Source organism: Staurois parvus, unplaced genomic scaffold (genome assembly GCF_062004578.1).
Source record: "Staurois parvus isolate SC_StPar_1 unplaced genomic scaffold, SC_StPar_1.0 ptg000153l, whole genome shotgun sequence".
Taxonomy (NCBI): domain Eukaryota; kingdom Metazoa; phylum Chordata; class Amphibia; order Anura; family Ranidae; genus Staurois; species Staurois parvus.
In genome coordinates this window covers 23214371-23233649 of record NW_028317949.1, presented here as the reverse complement: position 1 = coordinate 23233649, position 19279 = coordinate 23214371, and the positions used below count along the sequence as shown (strand labels likewise).

General features: G+C 39.6%; 1 protein-coding gene across 2 annotated transcripts in view; it reads left to right on the top strand.

Moving 5' to 3' along the window:
- Positions 1–19279, top strand: part of PIGN (phosphatidylinositol glycan anchor biosynthesis class N) — a 450907-nt gene that overhangs the window by 423708 nt on the left and 7920 nt on the right. For both annotated transcript variants that reach the window (XM_089674856.1, XM_089674855.1), the window contains one exon: positions 2073–2125. In XM_089674856.1, coding sequence (XP_089530982.1) covers positions 2073–2125 — 53 coding nt within the window. The remainder of the gene's footprint in view (positions 1–2072; positions 2126–19279) is intronic.

Here is a 19279-nt window from a genome sequence, read left to right as displayed (position 1 = left end):
AGTTAGAAATGACAAATACTTTTTTAGAAAGTATATGCAGTCAGCTTGTTAGAACAAGTTAGTGTTCTTAATGTTGTCGTGTTTTCTAAAGTCTCTGGGACGAATGTATAAAAACTAATGTAAACTTTTATTCAAAATTTTATGTATTGTCTATTGTTACTTTTAATTTAATAAAAATTAAAAAAATTGACAGTTAAGAGAATTGGATCAAAAGTGAAGATGTCAATAAAAACTTTGATCCCTCGTTTTCATGTACTAGGAAAATTAATCAAGGAATCTGACTGGTTTCTTTGCCCCCCTTTCTGACCAGGCCATTTTTTGCAAGCACAGCGCTGCGTTACTTTAACTGTCAATTGCGCAGTCATGGAACTCTTCACCCAAATAAATTTATGTCCTTTTCCCCACAAATAGAGCTTTTTTTTGGTGGTATTTGATCACCTGTGCAGTTTTTATTTTTTTGCGCTATAAATAAAAAAAGACCGACAATTTTCAAAAAAAAAAACTATATTTTTGACTTTGCTATTAAACATGTCCAGTGAAAAAATGTTAACAGTCAGATTTCCTCAAAATGTATTCTGCTACATGTCTTTGCTAAAAAAAAATCCCAATATGTGTAAATTAATTACACATTTTTTTACTAGCAATGGCGGCGATCATTGCCTTATAGCGGGACTGTGGGACTGCATTCTGACATTGGAGGGAACTGACTTGGTGTCCCTGACATCCCCGGTGACACCAATACAGTGATCAGTGCTAATGAAAAGCCCTGACACTGTTCTAATGGCACTGGGCAGGAAGGGGGTTAACATCTGGGACGATCAAAGGGTTAACTGTGTGCTGTTTCACTATGGGGGCTGTGTGTGTGCTTCACTGTATGCAGAGCCATACAAAGCAGTGTGCAGGAGCTGACGGGAGAGATCTGTATTGTTTACATACAGGTCTCTCCCCCATCTGAGATACACGGCGATCACTGGGTGCTGGTGAGTAATCACCAGCCGGGACCCAGTGATTGACAGCCGAGGCCGCGAATGGTATTGCCCTACCCAGAACTGCAAAATCACGTATATAAGCATGATTCTGTGCATCCGTGCTTCCCTGTAGCAGTATTTCTGCTATAGGGCAGCACGGAACTGATTAATGTATCAACTTCCCCTAGCCTCTGCATTCAAATAGTAAATTTAAGCTGATATACTTTTAGTAAAGGAATAAACTCTTCTTTGACACACCTGACTGAGGCAGGTGCAGTGTTTGTCATTCACAGCTTCTATCACACCCTGCCCTCAGTTGACTCTTGTGTCTTAGCCATGTGTGTTGCTGCAGGTAAACACTGCACTGGCCACAAGCAGGCCTGGTACAAGAGACTACTGTTCTTCTTATAGAGGTGTCAGCTTTAGGAAATTTCACTTGGCTCCACCTTTTTACATCCTTATTTAGCCCATTGACTGGGGTTGAGGAGCATTTAATAGATAATCAAATAGGCAGTTTTTCCTGACCTGTCACTCATGAACACTTGTGCAATATCAGTCCACATCTACGGTTTCTTTTCCTCTGCAACACATGCGATTACTTAATCAAGTGATTCCTCTGAATGCAGAACACTAATTACAAATAAAACAGTATGGATGCATTTGTGCTTTTGTTGACAACAGACACTAGCATTAAAGATATATATTTTTTTTTTCAGCGTGGAAGCCTGCCAAAGTTTACTGACATCAAGAGTTTAACATAATTTTTAGAAACATGAAAAATGGATATTAGTTTTTTGAGACCGATCCAAAAACAACAGTAAACACCATATTCTGTATTCTGTTTGGGCCTAACACGATTCTCATTTAAACAAACAGATAATGGAAGGACTATAAAGCTGATTTACTAATGGAGCTGAGATTCACTTCAGCTATCCAGTCTTGTGCTGTGATGAAATAAACTGGAATTTGCTTATCACATGAGTAGTTAATTGAAGTGAATCTTCACTGCCTTTTGAGTGAACTTTCCTAATTCCTATAGTAAATCAGCCTCTGGTTATATTGTGTCTTTCAAATCCTAACGTTTTTGTGTGTTCTCTTTTTCAGCATTTTTTCTTCTTGGTTAAAGATTATGGGAGCTGGCTGGACATTGGAACAAGGTATATTTTTAGAAGTGTTTTGCACTTTTAAAGAAAAAAAAAGGAAATATAAACAGCTGTACTCTCTCCAAGCTGTGCATTCTGAATATTACTGATATTGTCTCAGTACTTACCATTTTTGTGAATTTCATTTGTCTATTTTGAAGTATGCATGATCCCCTCTGCAACTTCTCAAGGGCCAGTGAACTTTACAAGTATGATATATGTTGGAAATGGCATTGGTGTATACAGTCAGAAGGGAACAGGAGAACTGAGAAATACTATTTACAAAGCTCAAAATCTAGAGATTTTGCTTTCCAATATCAAACCTGATACAAAGATACAGGTGGACATTTGCTCATTTTATATAGACTTTTTCGACCTAAATGAATTATTTAAAACCAAGCTTGTTTTAGTATTGAAATTAGAACATTAAAATAAGTTTAGTCTCCCTTGGCTAAATGGAGGTCAACTTCATGACCCCCCCCCCCTTTTTGTTTTCTTTAGCTATTATGGTTGTTGTTAAGTGCTTTTGTAATATGTTGATATTGATACTTTACAAGTCCCAGAAACCTACCACTAACCAATTTAACTGTTCAGATTTTTTTTGTATCTGGCTTTCCATTCTCTTTTGAAGAATCCTCTATGTGGCCAACATCTGTGCTATCTACCTGTATTACTGTATACCTTGATATCACATAAGACATTTTTTTTTTAGCTCTGGATACAGTGGAGAGGGATTAGAACTCCTGTCAGTTTTTATTGTTGTCTGTGTCCCCAGTCGGGAAATTCACTCTCTCAATTTGTTCTGTTTACCATTATCATTGAAAAGGAAAGCTAAAAAAAATCCCAAATTTTGGGTCGTCCCCAGAAAAGTAATAGAGGGGAAATCTTCCAATGGCGACATTAGTGACTTGGGTGTCCCCAAGAGGGTGTCCCCTCAATGGGACAAGAGATGGTAAAAATAAACTGCTGCATTTAGTGGTTCAATCTACTGTAGAGACACAGGAGCTGGTGAGAGGAACCACAGAGGGCAACGGAGAACCAGAAATTTGACACAGTTGGAAGTGTTCAATGCTAAAGAGTCTTCAGGCAACCATTTCTCCTCATTACAGCAGCATTAGGTAGCCTTGGTAGAGGGAGAGGTAAGTAAGTACACTCTTCTTTCCATGGGTCCCTTTCTTGGCAATTTTAGACAGAGGTACTTCCTGTCTTCAAAAAATACACAGTTGTGAGGGTTAAATCTTCTAGGAAGCCTTCGTGCAGAGAAACAATTGCTGACCTCCTCTCAAGGTGAGCTGCTCATCACAAACTCTACTGCAAAACCTGGAGGTGCTGGTCTGGCTGATTGCACTTCAACAAATTAGTAAAAAAAGAATCATTGTATTCTGGGCTGCAGCAACTTTTCTTGTTTACTAAACAATAGTAGCATTCACCTTTGGCATATTTTGCACTGACTGATTGCTGAAGCCCAGCTTGCATTGACTTCCTTTTCGGATTCTTTATGTGTTTGTTTTAGGTGTGTGACCCAGAAACTATTGCATCCCCAGACAGCCAGGCCACTGGGATGTTCAGAAAGAGAATGACAGACTATACATTTCCTTTAAAGCAAACCTGTAGTGTGCTAAGTGTATAATGTTAAGTATTAATTAAAAATCTCAGTGTCTGACACATTATTCTTTCTCTTTTTCAAAACATCCCAGGAGAACCCAAGGTTCTTAATTTTTAATGAATACATTTCAGCTCTTTAGCAGAAACTCTGCCAGCTCCTCTCCCCCATATCTATCAATGTAGGGAACTACCTGTTACTAATATAAAGGGACAAATATAAAGAGGGGACATACCAAAGATGATTTGGCTTCAGAGCCCAAAGTCCAGAATCAAGGGATCTAAGGAGCTCAGAAACAAAAAGAGAGCTATGTGAAAGCACCTTTCAGTGCCTCTCTTTACCTGCAGGGAAAACACAAAGAGTAAAATAAATGGGCTATTTACATATTTATTTTACTGTTTATTTTATCCCTACAGTTTATAAATGTACATTTTTAGCAAATTTTAGACAGGTATTTGTTAAACAGTTTACAACCTTGTAGTCACGTCTATATTTTGTCAGTCTACCTTGGAGAAGTCTGCCAGAGATAATTGTACATGAAAAAGCATTGTAAACACTATAGGTCTTTGATTTTGCCATGACCTTTTATTCTTTTTCAGCAATGATACATTTAGATGTGTCTTTTAAACTAGCTTTTTTCTGTCATTTGTATGTCTAGGTAAATACTTAAGAGTTATCTTGTAAGGACATCTGTTCATTTACCCTTTATTTTACGTTATCACTACAATTTCTTTCTATTTCCGACACTAATATAGAGAGATGTTAATGAATGTGCAGAACACTGGCTAATAATGCCTATCACCACAGCCTAAGAAACCTTTAAATGCAGGCTAATAGTATCCTGTCGTGTTAGGACTTTGGCTCATTAACTTTCCCATGACTTTCACTAAACAAATGGAGAAACTGGGTCTTGTAAGTATTTAGGTGCTAATATCTTTGTCACGGTGCGAGTATATTCTCCTACAAATTAATAGCCTATCATCTTTTCTGGCTCATAGTATCAGAGGGTCTGTGTCTGTAGTTTAACTTTGTGTGTATGTTCAAAGCAAAATCACATTTTTCTTATTTATATCCAATATTCCCAGTAAATTTAGAGTAACCTACAATTTACTGATACTTTTTCAAATGTTATAGAATATCCAAACAGCATCATACTACACATGATTTGCAGAATAATCTCTATAACCAGTGGCAAACTTGAAAATACGACATACTCCTTAAAAAAAATTCTGATCAATTTTTATTTAGAATTTCTTTAGTGCTTTTCCATGTAGGGTCTCAAAGAACTTAGGAGTTGAGGCAGCCATCTTGCGCACACTCAGTTGAGCCGGGTAACCTGCTTGCATGTCTTTGGAGTGTGGTCAGAAACTGGAATACCCAGATTACACAGAGAAGACATGCAAACTACATGCAGATAGTTCAGATATGAACTGAGGATCCTAGTGCTGCAAGGCAGAAGTGCTAACCACTAGACCCTTAGCCATGTAGCCATGGCCATTCAGCTGCTTTTATCTGCAAGACAGCTGTCATATTTGACAGCATGGTCTTCCTTTGTGCTCCAGGAGTGTCTGCAGCAGTTCCTGTGGACAATTATGCCCAATTTATGTTTCAAAGCATAATGGTAAATAAAATGTAACAATATTTGTGTGCCATTGTATTTACAGTCACTAGTTCATGTGCAGACCAAAGGAATGTCCTTTTTTAAAGCAACCTCACAAGTTCAAAAATAAGTAAATAAATAAGTTAAAAATATACTATATATATGTGAGTACACCCCTCACATTTGTGTACACATTTTATTGTATCTTTTCATGTGACAACACTGAAGAAATGACACTTTGCTACAATGTAAAGTAGTGAGTGTACAGCTTCTATAACAGTGTAAATTTGCTGTCCCCTCAAAATAACTCAACACACTGCCATCCATGTCTAAACCGCTGGCAACAAAAGTGAGTACACCCCTAAGTGAAAATCTCCAAATTGGGCCCAAAGTGTCAATACTTTGTGTGGCCACCATTATTTTCCAGCACTGCCTTAACCCTCTCGGGCATGGAGTTCACCAGACCTTCACAGGTTGCCATTGGAGTCCTCTTCCACTCCTCCATGACGACATCATGGAGCTGGTGAATGTTAGAGACCTTACGCTCCTCCACCTTCCATTTGAGGATGCCCCACAGATGCTCAATATAGTTTAGGTCTGGAGACATGCTTGGTCAGTCCATAACCTTTACCCTCAGCTTCTTTAGCAAGGCAGTGGTCATATTGGAGTTGTGTTTGGGGTCGTTATTATGTTGGAATACTACCCTGCGGCCCAGTCTCTGAAGGTAGGGGATCATGCTCTGCTTCAGTATGCCACAGTACATGTTGGCATTCATGGTTCCCTCAATGAACTGTAGCTCCCCAGTGCCGGCAACACTCATGCAGCCCCCGACCATGACACTCCCACCACCATGCTTATCTGTAGGCAAGACACACTTGTCTTTGTACTCCTCACCTGGTTGCCACCACACACGCTTGATACCATCTGAACCAAATAAGTTTATCTTGGTCTCATCAGACCACAGGATATAAAATATGTAAATAGTAAAAGCAAGCGCTGAGTTATAAAAGCAGCTATTACACTGAGGTAAAATCCAAACTCCTTCAGGTAAAATGTGTAAAAAAGTACAGCGCTAAAAAATATTATAAGGACAGGTATGCAACTAAGCAAATACACGTATATGGATCATAAAATGTTAACTCTTGAATTAATATAAACGGTCATAAAATCTTCAAAGTGAAACGCACCATAGTTATACCTGCGTTTATGTCAAAATATTAAAAAATGTCAAACATAAACACAGTTCATCCAAAGTGATGTCCTGATGACGCTATTATTCCCAGTAAACTTCTTATATTCAGGTGGTTGTGCAAGAAATGGATAAAGTGTGCACTCGCCAGATGTGCTATCTGGTGAGTGCGCACTTTATATTTTTTGACATTTTTTAGTATTTTATGACATAAACGCAGGTATAACTACGGTGTATTTCCCTTTGAAGATTTTATGAACTTTTATATTAATTCAAGAGTTAACATTTTATGATCCATATATGTGTATTTGCTTAGTTGCATACCTGTCCTTATAATATTTTTAGCGCTGCACTTTTGTAGACCACAGGAAATGGTTCCAGTAATCCATGTCCTTAGTCTGCTTGTCTTCAGCAAACTGTTTGAGGGGCTTTCTTGTGCATCATCTTTAGAAGAGGCTTCCTTCTGGGACAACAGCCATGCAGACCAATTTGATGCAGTGTGCGGCATATGGTCTGAGCGCTGACAGGCTGACCCCTCACCCCTTCAACCTCTGCAGCAATGCTGGCAGCACTCATATGTCTATTTCCCAAAGACAGCCTCTGGATATGACGCTGAGCACATGCACTCAACTTCTTTGGTCGACCATGGTGAGGCCTGTTCTGAGTGGAACCTGTCCTGTTAAACCACTGTATGGTCTTGGCCACTGTGCTGCAGCTCAGTTTCAGGATCTTGGCAATCTTTTTATAGCCTAGGCCATCTTTATGTAGAGCAACAATTCTATTTTTCAGATCCTCAGAGAGTTTTTTGCCATGAGGTGCCATGTTGAACTTCCAGTGACCAGTATGAGAGAGTGAGAGCGATAACACCAGATTTAACACACCTTCTCCCCATTGACACCTGAGACCTTGTAACACTAACAAGTCACATGACACCGAGGAGGGAAAATGGCTAATTGGGATATTTTCACTTAGGGGTGTACTCACATTTGTTGCCAGCACTTTAGACATTAATGGCTGTGTGTTGCGTTATTTTGAGGGGACAGCAAATTTACACTGTTATACAAGCTGTACACTCACTACTTTACATTGTAACAAAGTGTTGTCACATGAAAAGATATAATAAAATATTTACAAAAATGTGAGGGGTGCACTCACTTCTGTGAGATACTGTGTGTGTGTGTATATATATATATATATATATATATATATATATATATATATATATATACACAGTGGGGATCGAAAGTGTGGGCACCCCAGCTAAAAATTTGTATTAATGTGCATAAAGAAGCCAAGGAAAGATGGAAAAATCTCCAAAAGGCATCAAATTACAGATTAGACATTCGTATAATATGTCAACAAAAGTTAGATTTTATTTCCATCATTTACACTTTCAAAATAACAAAAAACAAAAAAATGGCGTCTGCAAAAGTTTGGGCACCCTGCAGAATTTATAGCATGCACTGCCCCCTTTGCAAAGCTGAGACCTGCCAGAGTCATGGATTGTTCTCAATCATCGTCTGGGAAGACCAGGTGATGTCAAGCTCAAAGGTTTTAAATGCCCAGACTCATCTGACCTTGCCCCAACAATCAGCACCATGGGTTCTTCTAAGCAGTTGTCTAGAAAACTGAAACTGAAAATAGTTGACGCTCACAAAGCTGGAGAAGGCTATAAGAAGATAGCAAAGCATTTTCAGATGTCAATATCATCTGTTCGGAATGTAATTAAGAAATGGCAGTCATCAGGAACAGTGGAAGTTAAAGCAAGATCTGAAAGACCAAGAAAAATATCAGACAGAACAGCTCGCAGGATTGTGAGAAAAACAATTCAAAACCCACGTTTGACTGCACGATCCCTCCAGAAAGATCTGGCAGACACTGGAGTTGTGGTACACTATTCCACTATAAAGAGATACTTGTACAAATATGGTCTTCATGGAAGAGTCATCAGAAGAAAACCTCTTCTACGTCCTCACCACAAAAATCATCGTTTGAACTTTGCAAATGAACATATAGACAAGCCTGATGCATTTTTGAAACAAGTTCTGTGAACCGATGAGGTTAAAATTGAACTTTTTGGCCGGAATGAGCAAAGGTACGTTTGGAGAAGAAGGGGCACATAATTTAATGAAAAGAACCTCTGTCCAACTGTTAAGCATGGGGTTGGATCAATCATGCTTTGGGGTTGTGTTGCAGCCAGTGGCACAGGGAACATCTCACGAGTAGAAGGAAAAATGGATTCAATAAAATTTCAGCAAATTTTGGATGGTAACTTGATGCCATCTGTGAAAAAGCTGAAGTTAAAGAGAGGATGGCTTCTACAAATGGATAATGATCCTAAACACACCTCGAAATCCACGGGGGATTACATCAAGAGGCGTAAACTGAAGGTTTTGCCGTGGCCTTCACAATCTCCTGACCTCAACATAATTGAAAATCTATGGATAGACCTTAAAAGAGCAGTGCGTGACAGACAGCCCAGAAATCTTAAAGAACTGGAAGACTTTTGTAAGGAAGAATGGGCAAAGATACCTCAAACAAGAATTGAAAGACTCTTGGCTGGCTACAAAAAGCGTTTACAAGCTGTGATACTTGCCAAAGGGGGCAGTACAAGATATTAACTCTGCAGGGTGCCCAAACTTTTGCAGATGCCATTTTTTTGTTTTCTGTTATTTTGAAAGTGTAAATGATGGAAATAAAATCTAACTTTTGTTGACATATTATAAGAATGTCTAATCTGTAATTTGATGCCTTTTGGAGATTTTTCCATCTTTCCTTGGCTTCTTTATGCACATTAATACAAATTTTTAGCTGGGGTGCCCAAACTTTCGATCCCCACTGTATATATAAAGTCTACACACCCCTGTTAAAATGTCAGGTTTCTGTGATGTAAAAAAATTAAACAAAGATAAATCATTTTCAGAACTTTTCCCACCTTTAATGTGACCTATAAAATGTACAAACAAACTGAAATCTTTTTTTGTGGGAGGGGAAGTAAACATAAAAAACTAAAATAATGTGCTTGCACACCCTCTATCTCTGGATGTAGCTGTGTTCAGAATTAAGCAATCACATTCAAAATCATGTTAAATAGGAGTCCGTACACACCTGCCATCTTTTAAAGTGCCTCTGATTAACCCCAAATAAAGTTTAGCTGCTCTAGTAGGTCTTTCCTGATGTTTTCTTAGTTGCATCCTACAGTAAAAGCCATGGTCCGTAGAGAGCTTCCAAAGCATCAGAGGGATCTCATTGTTAAAAGGTATCAGTGAGGAGAAGGGTACAGCAGAATTTCGAAGGGATTAGATATACCATGGAACACAGTGAAGACAGTCATCATCAAGTGGAGAAAATATGGTGCAACAGTGACATTAACAAGAACTGGACGTCCCTCCAAAATTGATGAAAAGATAAAAAGAAAACTGGTCTGGAAGGCTGCCAAGAGACCTACAGCAACATTAAAGGAGATGAAGGAATATCTGGCAAGTACTGGCTGTGTGGTACATGTGACAACAGTCTCCCGTAATCTTCATATGTCTGGGCTATGGGGTAGAGTGGCAAAACAAAAGCCTTTTCTTACAAAGAAAAACATCCAAATTTTGCAAAAACACATCTGAAGTCTCCCAAAAGCATGTGGGAAAATGTGTGCTGGTCTGATGAAACCAAGGTTGAACTTTTTGGCCATAATTCCAAAAGATGCGTTTGGTGCAAAATCAAAACTGCACATCACCAAAAGAACACTATACCCACCGTGAAGCATGGTGGTGTCAGCATCATACTTTGGGGCCGTTTTTCTTCAGCTGGAACTGAGGCCTTAGTCATGGTAGAGGGAATTTTGAACAGTTCCAAATACCAGTCAATATTGGCACAAAACCTTCAGGCTTCTGCTAGAAAGCTGAACATGAAGAGGAACTTCATCTTTCATGACATTGACAACGATGAAAAGCATACATCCAAATCAATAAAGGAATGGCTTCACCAGAAGAAGATTAAAGTTTTGGAATGGCCCAGCCAGAGCCCAGACCTGAATCTGATCGAAAATCTGTGGGGTGATCTGAAGAGGGCTGTGCACAGGAGATGCCCTTGCAATCTGACAGATTTGGAGTGTTTTTGCAAGGAAGAGTGGGCAAATATTGTCAAGATGTGCCATGCTGATGACTGAGTGCTGTAATAAAATCAAAAGGTGCTTCAACAAAGTATTAGTTTAAGGGTGTGCACACGTATGCAACCATATTATTTTAGTTTTTTATTTTTACTTCCCTCCACCTAAAATATTTCAGTTGTTTGTTCAACTGAGTTGTACAGTTTATAGGTCATAATAAAGGTGGAAAAAGTTCTGAAATTATTTATCTTTGTAAACCTGACATTTTAACAGGGGTGTCTAGACTTTTCATATCCACTGTGTGTGTGTGTGTATATATATATATATATACTGTATATAGTGAAGGAAATAAGTGTTTGATCTCCTGCTGACTTTGAATGTTTGCTCACAAAGAAATTATCGATCTGAAGATCCAATGGTAGGTATATTGTAACACAGACAGAATAGCAACAAATAATTAAAAAAAAATGCATATCTAACAAATTATGAACTGATTTGCATGTTCATGAGGGAAATAAGTATTTGATCCCCTATCCTTCAGCAGGATTTCTGGCTACCAGGTGTCTTTCATACAGGTAACAAGCTGAGATTAGAAGCAGTCTCTTAAATGGAGTGCTGCTAATCTCATTTTGTTACTTGTGTAAAAGACACCTGTCCACAGGAGCAATCAAACCATCAGATTCCAAACTCTCCACCATGGCAAAGACCAAAGAGCTGTCCAAGGATGTCAGGGACAAGATTGTAGACCTACCCAAGGCTGGACTGGGCTACCAAACTATCGCGAAGCAGCTTGGTGAGAAGGTGACAACAGTTGGTGCAATCATTCGTAAATGTAAGAAACACAAAACAACTGTCAGTCTCCCTAGGTCTGGTGCACCATGCAAGATCTCACCTCATGGAGTGTCAATGATCATGAGAACAGTGAGGAATCATCCCAGAACTACATGTGAGGATCTTGTCAATGATCTCCAGGCAGCTGGGACCACAGTCACCAAGAAAACAATTGGTAACACACTACGCCGATAAGGATTGAAATCCTGCAGTGCCCGCAAGGTCCCTCTGCTCAAGAAAGCACATGTCCAGGCCCGTCTGAAGTTTCCCACTGAACATCTAAATGATGCAGAGGAGGACTGGTTGAAAGTGTTGTGGTCAGATGAGACCAAAATCGAGCTCTTTGGCATCAACTCAACTCGCCGTGTTTGGAGGAGGAGGAATGCGCCTATGACTCCAAGAACACCATCCCAGCTGTCAGACATGGTGGTGGAAACATTCTGCTTTGAGGGTGTTTTTCTGCTAAGGGATCAGGACAACTGCACCACATCAAAGGGAAAATGGACGGGGCAATGTACCGTCAAATCTTGGGTGAGAACCTTCTTCCCTCAGCCAGGGCATTGAAAATGGGTCGTGGATGGGTGTTCCAGCATGACAATGACCCAAAACACACGGCCAAGGCAACAAAGGAGTGGCTCAAAAAGAAGCACATTAAGGTCCTGGAGTGGCCTAGTCAGTCTCCAGACCTTAATCTGACTGAAAATCTGTGTAGGGAGCTGAAAGTTCGAGTTGCCAAACATCAGCCACCAAACCTTAATGACTTGGAAAGGATCTGCCAAGAGGAGTGGGCCAAAATCCCTCCTGAGATGTGTGCAAACCTGGTGGCCAACTACAGGAAATGTCTGACCTCTGTGATTGCCAACAAGGGATTTGCCACCAAGTACTAAGTCATGTTTTGTGAAGGGGATTAAATACTTATTTCCCTCATGAACATGCAAATCAGTGCATCATTTGTTAGTCATGCATTTCTTTTGAATGTTTTGTTGCTATTCTGTCTCTCAGTGTTACAATACACCTACCATTTGATTTTTAGACTGATGATTTCTTTGTGAGTGGGCAAACATTCAAAATCAGCAGGGGATCAAATACTTATTTCCTTCACTATAAATATATATATATAAACATTTTTTAAAATTTTATTTTGTTAAAGTGGTTGTAAAGGATATATATATTTATCAAAATAATAAAGATGGTATGCCTACCTGCTTTATCCAATGGTATTGCACAGAGCAGCCTGGAACCTCTTCTTCTGGGTCCCCCACCGGCGCTTTTGGTTCTTCATCTTCTCTGTGTACCACCATAGAAAGCTGCCTCCTATGATGGCACACCTGCAGGCTAGATCCCACAGCAAAATATTAGAAAAGACAAAGGTAAGGTGCTGCTACCTGGTTAGAAATTCTCCAGCTAAAGCTCAAAATCGCTGTGCCAGACCAGCAGTCTCCATTTGCTCATGTATGGACATCCAAAATAATTGAAATGTCAGGCGACAAGGTGAAATAAAAAAAAAATCAATCTTTATTGTATGTAAGGAGTAAACTATTCCATAGAGCAACCAACGCTAACTCCTTTCAGTCAAGAAAAGACCTTGTTCGTAGCCAATCTGGTATTTTGGTTTGTTGCTATATGGAATATTTTACTCCTTTCATACAATAAAGAAGAATTTTTTTTATTTCACCTTGTTGCTGACATTTTTTTTTTAAGCTCCCACAGCACAGCCTGGCCCTGCCCCCCGCTGACAGCAGCAAAAGCCAATGGCTATCTATAGAGAGAGCAAGAGACCTGCGCCGCTGCTGGTGGGCACAGAACTGTATCAAGATAGGACTCGGGTAACTATAAAGGGAAATGAAAGGCTGATGCAACTAGTGGGATATTTTTTTTTTACCTGCAGGAAATGCATTAAGGTAAAAAAAAAGGTCTAACCTTTAGAACTACTTTAACATTAACCTTGATAAAAAAAAATGAAGGCGTAAAAAAAAAACTCTCTTCATGTGTCAACATAAATCAAATTAGAAAATTGCTGGTGGATATGTTATTTAAATTCATACTTCATAAGATCCCATAGCTATGATGGTTGAATACAAAAGTAATGGCTATGTCTATGACCAATGACTGGATGGGAATATTTCATATATTAATCATAGAATTTTTAATCATAGAAAACAAAGACAAAGTCACCAAACTGCATACATTTTTGTTATAACGATCAATATGTTTTTTTTAAAGGCAGTGAAAGTCGAACCCTGTGACCTGGAAGTATTTCCAACTGCTTTGCTGAATGTTTGGTCATATCCATGAAAGACTTCTTCTTTCAGTTTTGGAAAATAATGGAGACAGCAGGGGCCATGTTTGGACAGTATGGTGAATGTGCTAGGGTGTTGATATCCAGTTTATTAAAGCAGTTCCAGTGAAAAAATATATATATAAGTCAGCAGCTACAAAAACTGAAGCTGCTCACTTTTAAAAAACAGACATTTACTTGTTCCTCGATCCTGCGGTGTCCCCCTCCCCCCGCTGCCCTATGTTCCCTGTGCCAGCATCTTCAGTGTGGACACCCAGCTGTCACAGCTTGTGGCTTCCCAGCCAGGTGCTCACTGCACATGCGCAAGTAGCACTGTGCTTTGTGAATGGTCCCGATGGGACCTGTCACGTGTCCCAGAAGACTAGGGAGAGGGGGGGAGGACAACGTCCGCTCTGAATCTCCTAGGCAATCGCAGAGGACGTGGGAGCGGGTACCTGTCAATTTTGGGTACCCAAAGATGCTAATCCTTAACTGGGAGCAGGGGGACCAATCCTTAAAGAGGAACTTCCCCTTTTGGGTGGAGCTCTGCTTTAATTGCTTCAATAGCAAAATGGCTGGCTTAGCATTTTTTCTTCATAAACAACAGTTTTACTTACCTTATTCCTTGCTCCAGCGGGTCTTTCTCCCAGCTGCTTGACTGCTCCACATAAGCTGCTGCCCTTTACTGCTCCAATAGGCGCAGGCACTCTGATCATCACATACCAGGCAACACCAGAAGTCCTGCAAGTGAGGATGCAGAGGGCCTGCCCACAACCCAGAGCACTGAAGAGAAGAGGGAGTAAGGTATAAGGAAAGTAGAATTGCTGTTTATGTTCCCCTTAGAAAACAAACATTTAACCCTTGAAGTTCAGAGGGATCCCCACTGCAAGGTAAAAGTGATAATAAGCCCTTACATAAGCCCTTTAAAGTGAATAGCCTCAGGTGATACACAGTGATCAAGGACATTCTCCCACATAAGCTGTACCTGTTTATCTGTTGCTCTCTCTTCTCCGCAGCCTTCTAAAGTACACGGAACAAATGTTATTTTCTTTGCTTCCTGAATATAAGGGTCAGGTATATGATCTCACACACTGCACAGCACAGGACTGAGTGTAAACTGAAATCAGGGCCAGTTCACATCATAGAAATACAGTCTAGATGCGTTCTGGATACATTTCCGCATGCGCATTTTTGATTAGTTCCCGTGTGTTTTTGATACTTTCTGGTTCATCCCCCCTCTCTTTTTTTTCACTTTAAATAGGGACATGTGCTTTCCAGTGTGTTTCTGATGCATTTTACTACGTTCCAGTACAGTTCTGTGCAGGAAAAATGCAGCCTGTTCTATTTTTTTTTCTGGAACTGCAAGCACTGATGTGAACTATGACATTGACAATCATATAACCTACTTTCTCTGTGGTTTGGATGCAGAAAAAAAGCACACTGAAACGCATGTAGTGTCAACTGGCCCTCAGAGTTGAAGGACTGGACACATCCCCCACTACACAGCCTTGTTAAGAAACATGCACATTTGAGGCTGTCAATCATGTACTGGGGGGGAGGCTGTCAGATGTGACTGCAGATAGCAGAGGAAGGAGAGGGAAGCCATGATTCAAACTAGGTGCTATGGATTAGGGCAAGTAAACTTTATATGATATGCTTTGTTAATTTTTTATCATAACCAGAGTTCAGCTTTAAGGGCTAAACCCTGCCTCCTCTCCACCTGATCCATCCTCCCTTTGACAGCGGGCAGGGGATCTTCTCCCTGCACCTGCTGTCACAATTTGAATAGAGTACGGCCATGCTAGGATCCACCCACATGACCTTGTCATTTATTCACAGAGTTCTGGTAATGAATGAACTACAAGTACCATCGGCCACCATGGCTGATGACCTGTAGTCCTTAATGGACTGTGAGGGTGCTCGTGAGCGCTCTCATAATTCATTGATTCTTTTGGCAAGTCAGCAACTGCCTACCCATACAGGAGGTATGGGCAGGCCGTGTACTGAAAGTCTGCAGGAGCCTAGCATTGCACAGTCTGCTAATTGTGGATGCAATGCTTTACAGGCTACTAGAAAAAAAAATAATAAATGCACTTTTTTTTTTGCTGCAACAAGCTGTGCATTTATTACTTTTATAAACGGTGAACTCATCCTCTAAGACGATCCCTGTAAGAATCATCAGATGCTGTCAGATTGGCCAAACCTTTGTTTTTCACACAGTTTAGCTATCCCCTATTTGCCGTCTTTGCCTCTTTTGGCCCAATGATGCCCAGTGCTCACAGTTATCATTTTTAACAGCTCTCATATGCAAGGAAATCTTGATTGGAACAAATTTCTGCTATCAGGAACGTTATCACAGCACACTGCTTAAATCACACTGGTGAGGATCAGGGGCGGACTGACCATTTGGAAACTCAGGCACTGCCCGAGGGCCCTGAGTCAGTAGGGGGCCCCATGAGATGCCCCATGAGATGCCCCAGGGCTTTTTTGAGTTTGGGCAAGGACACAGGAGCCCCATGATCCCCTATTGCCCGGGGGCCCCATGAGTTGTCAGTCCGCCCCTGGTGAGGATCCAGCATATGGTTTCATTTCATAGAGAGTAGAAAAACAGCTATTCACTGTAATGACCTGAGGCCAACTAATGTAATAGAGGAGTACCTAAACAATGTTTCTGTACTTGTCAATGCCAGTGCTTCCATCTGTTGATGAGTTATGAAAGTGTAAGCATTTTCCTTTAGTTCAATTCTCTTGTATTTAAAAAAGACTCTAACACCTTTCTCTGCAAAGGGCACCCTGACCCCTAATACTCACTTTGCCTGGACTTCCTCACTGCTCCACTGTGCAAGGTGCTAGTTCCCCTTTACAATGTAAAGACTTGCGTCTTTCTCGCTACGATTAAAAAAATTCTGCTTTATGCTCCTTCACGTCCTAAAACACTAGTAGTCTAAATCAAAGGATTCTGGCTACCGGTTTATCTGTAAATCTGGAGACTAAACAAAACAGAACCATTGTGTGAGTTACTAGTCAGGAAGCAGCATATGTAAAGAGCAAATATGGGTGCCTCACATAACCACGCACTGAACCTAGACACAAGGCTTTTAAAACATTACCACCAAATTAAGCTCAAATCCCTAAACTAAGCTAAGGATCATTATTTTTCACAATGACAGACAATAAGAGCTGAAAATACCAGTTTCATTGCTAAAATGAATAATTGTGGCAAATATCACATACATTGTAGCTTGGTGAATTGGTATGATTATTTACATTTTTTTATAACTTTCACCTACATACTTAAAAAAATATCCTTTAAAAGTGTAATAAACGTTCATGTACACCCTTACACCATGCTTACGATAACTAGATTTCTTATTCTGGACAAAATCTCACACTAATATAAATTCAATACAAGGCTTTCAGTACCACAAGAGAGGAAATGCTATGTGTTACAGTTTCCTTTGTGTATTGGTCATTTTGCGTATCTAATGTACAAAACTGACCTTGCTCAAGATTTATTTTGACGCAAGATATGTATAGTACATCATAAGCTCTCATTGAAAATAGTGATACTAGTACTTAGTGAGAAATTAATACTTTAAACCCCTAGAATATACAGGTACACCAAGTAAAATATGAACGAAACTAGCATAACATAAAAGTAATTGCTTTAATTAGTTTATTGGAACATAGTTTAACCTTTCTTCATAGGTTAATGGATATTGAAGAGTTTTTTTTTTTCCTTTTGCTGCCATTACAGATATATTTAATATCAGAAAGAAAAGGTTATGCCTTGATAAAGAAAGTAAAACTCTAAAGAGAAAGATGGTTCTTTAAGCTAACAATAAGAAATTAACTGCTTTTTATACTCAAGGATATTTTAACATCCAATAAAATGCTAACAATCCACTGTGCTGTTATAGAAATTAATGAAAGAATTACCATAACAAAAGAGACATATCTCAAGAACTACTCTTTCATTAGTTGGTGTCTGTTGTTTCAAAGAAAGGGAAAGTTTACTGTTATATCAGTCCTTGTTTGAATAGCCTTTGACCTAGAACCGATGTTTGTATTGGTTCTTCAGACTCCATAAAAAGTTTATTAGGCATTTACTGTAACGCATTGCACTGACCTCCTGTTTGCCTTTATAGTTTGGGTTTTAGATGTCCAGCATTCTAAAGGATAAGGTTATTAACTCCCTCTGAAAGACTGGTTGGATTATAATTGTATATGGCAATAAAGTCAAAGTTATCTCCGTGACCTTTCAGGTGGCTTCATTCCCAGAGATTGCTTGATAACAAGCTTAGCTCCAGCTTCAAAGGAGTTTTGTGGTGCAATTAAGAATATTTATGTCAGTGGGGTACATCTTGTAAAAATGACCTTTCTGAATTCTGTAACTGTTGCAGTAGCTTTTAGGCCTTTTTTTTTTTCAGAAAGTTACAACAAATCCTTTACTATTATGTACAAGAGTGTAAACTATTACCCTCTAAAATGACACATGTATAATGAGTTTAAATCTGTAAAGTACAAAAATTATTGCAATTTAAAGTAAAACTAAAGCCAAAGTGTTAAAAAAATTAAAATGTGAGATCCCTTTTCATATTTTTGTTGCAATCTGTGTTCCATTTTGGAGTTTTCTCTTGCATTCATGACCCATGGAAACCACAGGAAGCAGCAGGAAATGTCTTCAAAGTGGGGAACGTACCCTCTTAGTTGTCACCAGATCATGTGTTCCCCATTACAAGTCCTTTCTTTGTTTTCTGTGACAACTCACTTTCAGTTTTGCTGACAAGAATTACTGAGACCAACAGAGTGGGTATGTCCCCAGTGGGGACACAGCAGAAAAACTTTGCAAGGTTTCTAACTTTCTCCAAAACATAAAAAAAGTTTTGGTCTTAGGAACACTTTAATGTAAGTCGTGGTTACATGTAGAAGATGGAAGGTCCACCTCTAAAAAAAAAAAATGCTCTTCCATCCTTTCAAATTAGTGATGTATCACTATATTAAACATCTATTTGCAACATATCTATTTGTAAGTGTAGCTAATGCTAGCCATACACTGCTTGAATTTCAGCCATTTCCTGTGGAACCATCTGAAATCCACTTAGTAGGTGCCCATGTAGGCTCACTCCTGTACAACATCTCTCGGTTGAAAAATCAAAAGAACTGGGCAGCGAATTGTTGGCTGAACAGCAACTGCAACCAATCAGGTGCTGCCTCTGTCAGTGTATTATGACAGCTTTCAAAGTACAATAGCTGCAGGGGCAGATTCGTCCATCATTACTGTATAGTGTGGATGGAGGAATCAGATAGCTTATAGGATTACTGAATTAAATGATAAGTTGAACTGAGTTTACCCCCATTTTCCTTTTTCTTTTTTCTTGTCCGCAGAGGTGTGGAAAACAAAAACCCGTAAGTGAACAAAAAACATGCAAGTGCGAAACACAAATACAAAAAGTGCACTTAGGAGTGTGCTTTAGTGCACCTCCCGAAGGGGTAGGATCTATACCCTGATCCCCCAGGGCACAAGACTCCTGACAGGGAAAAAGATTTCCACATGGTCCACCTAGCC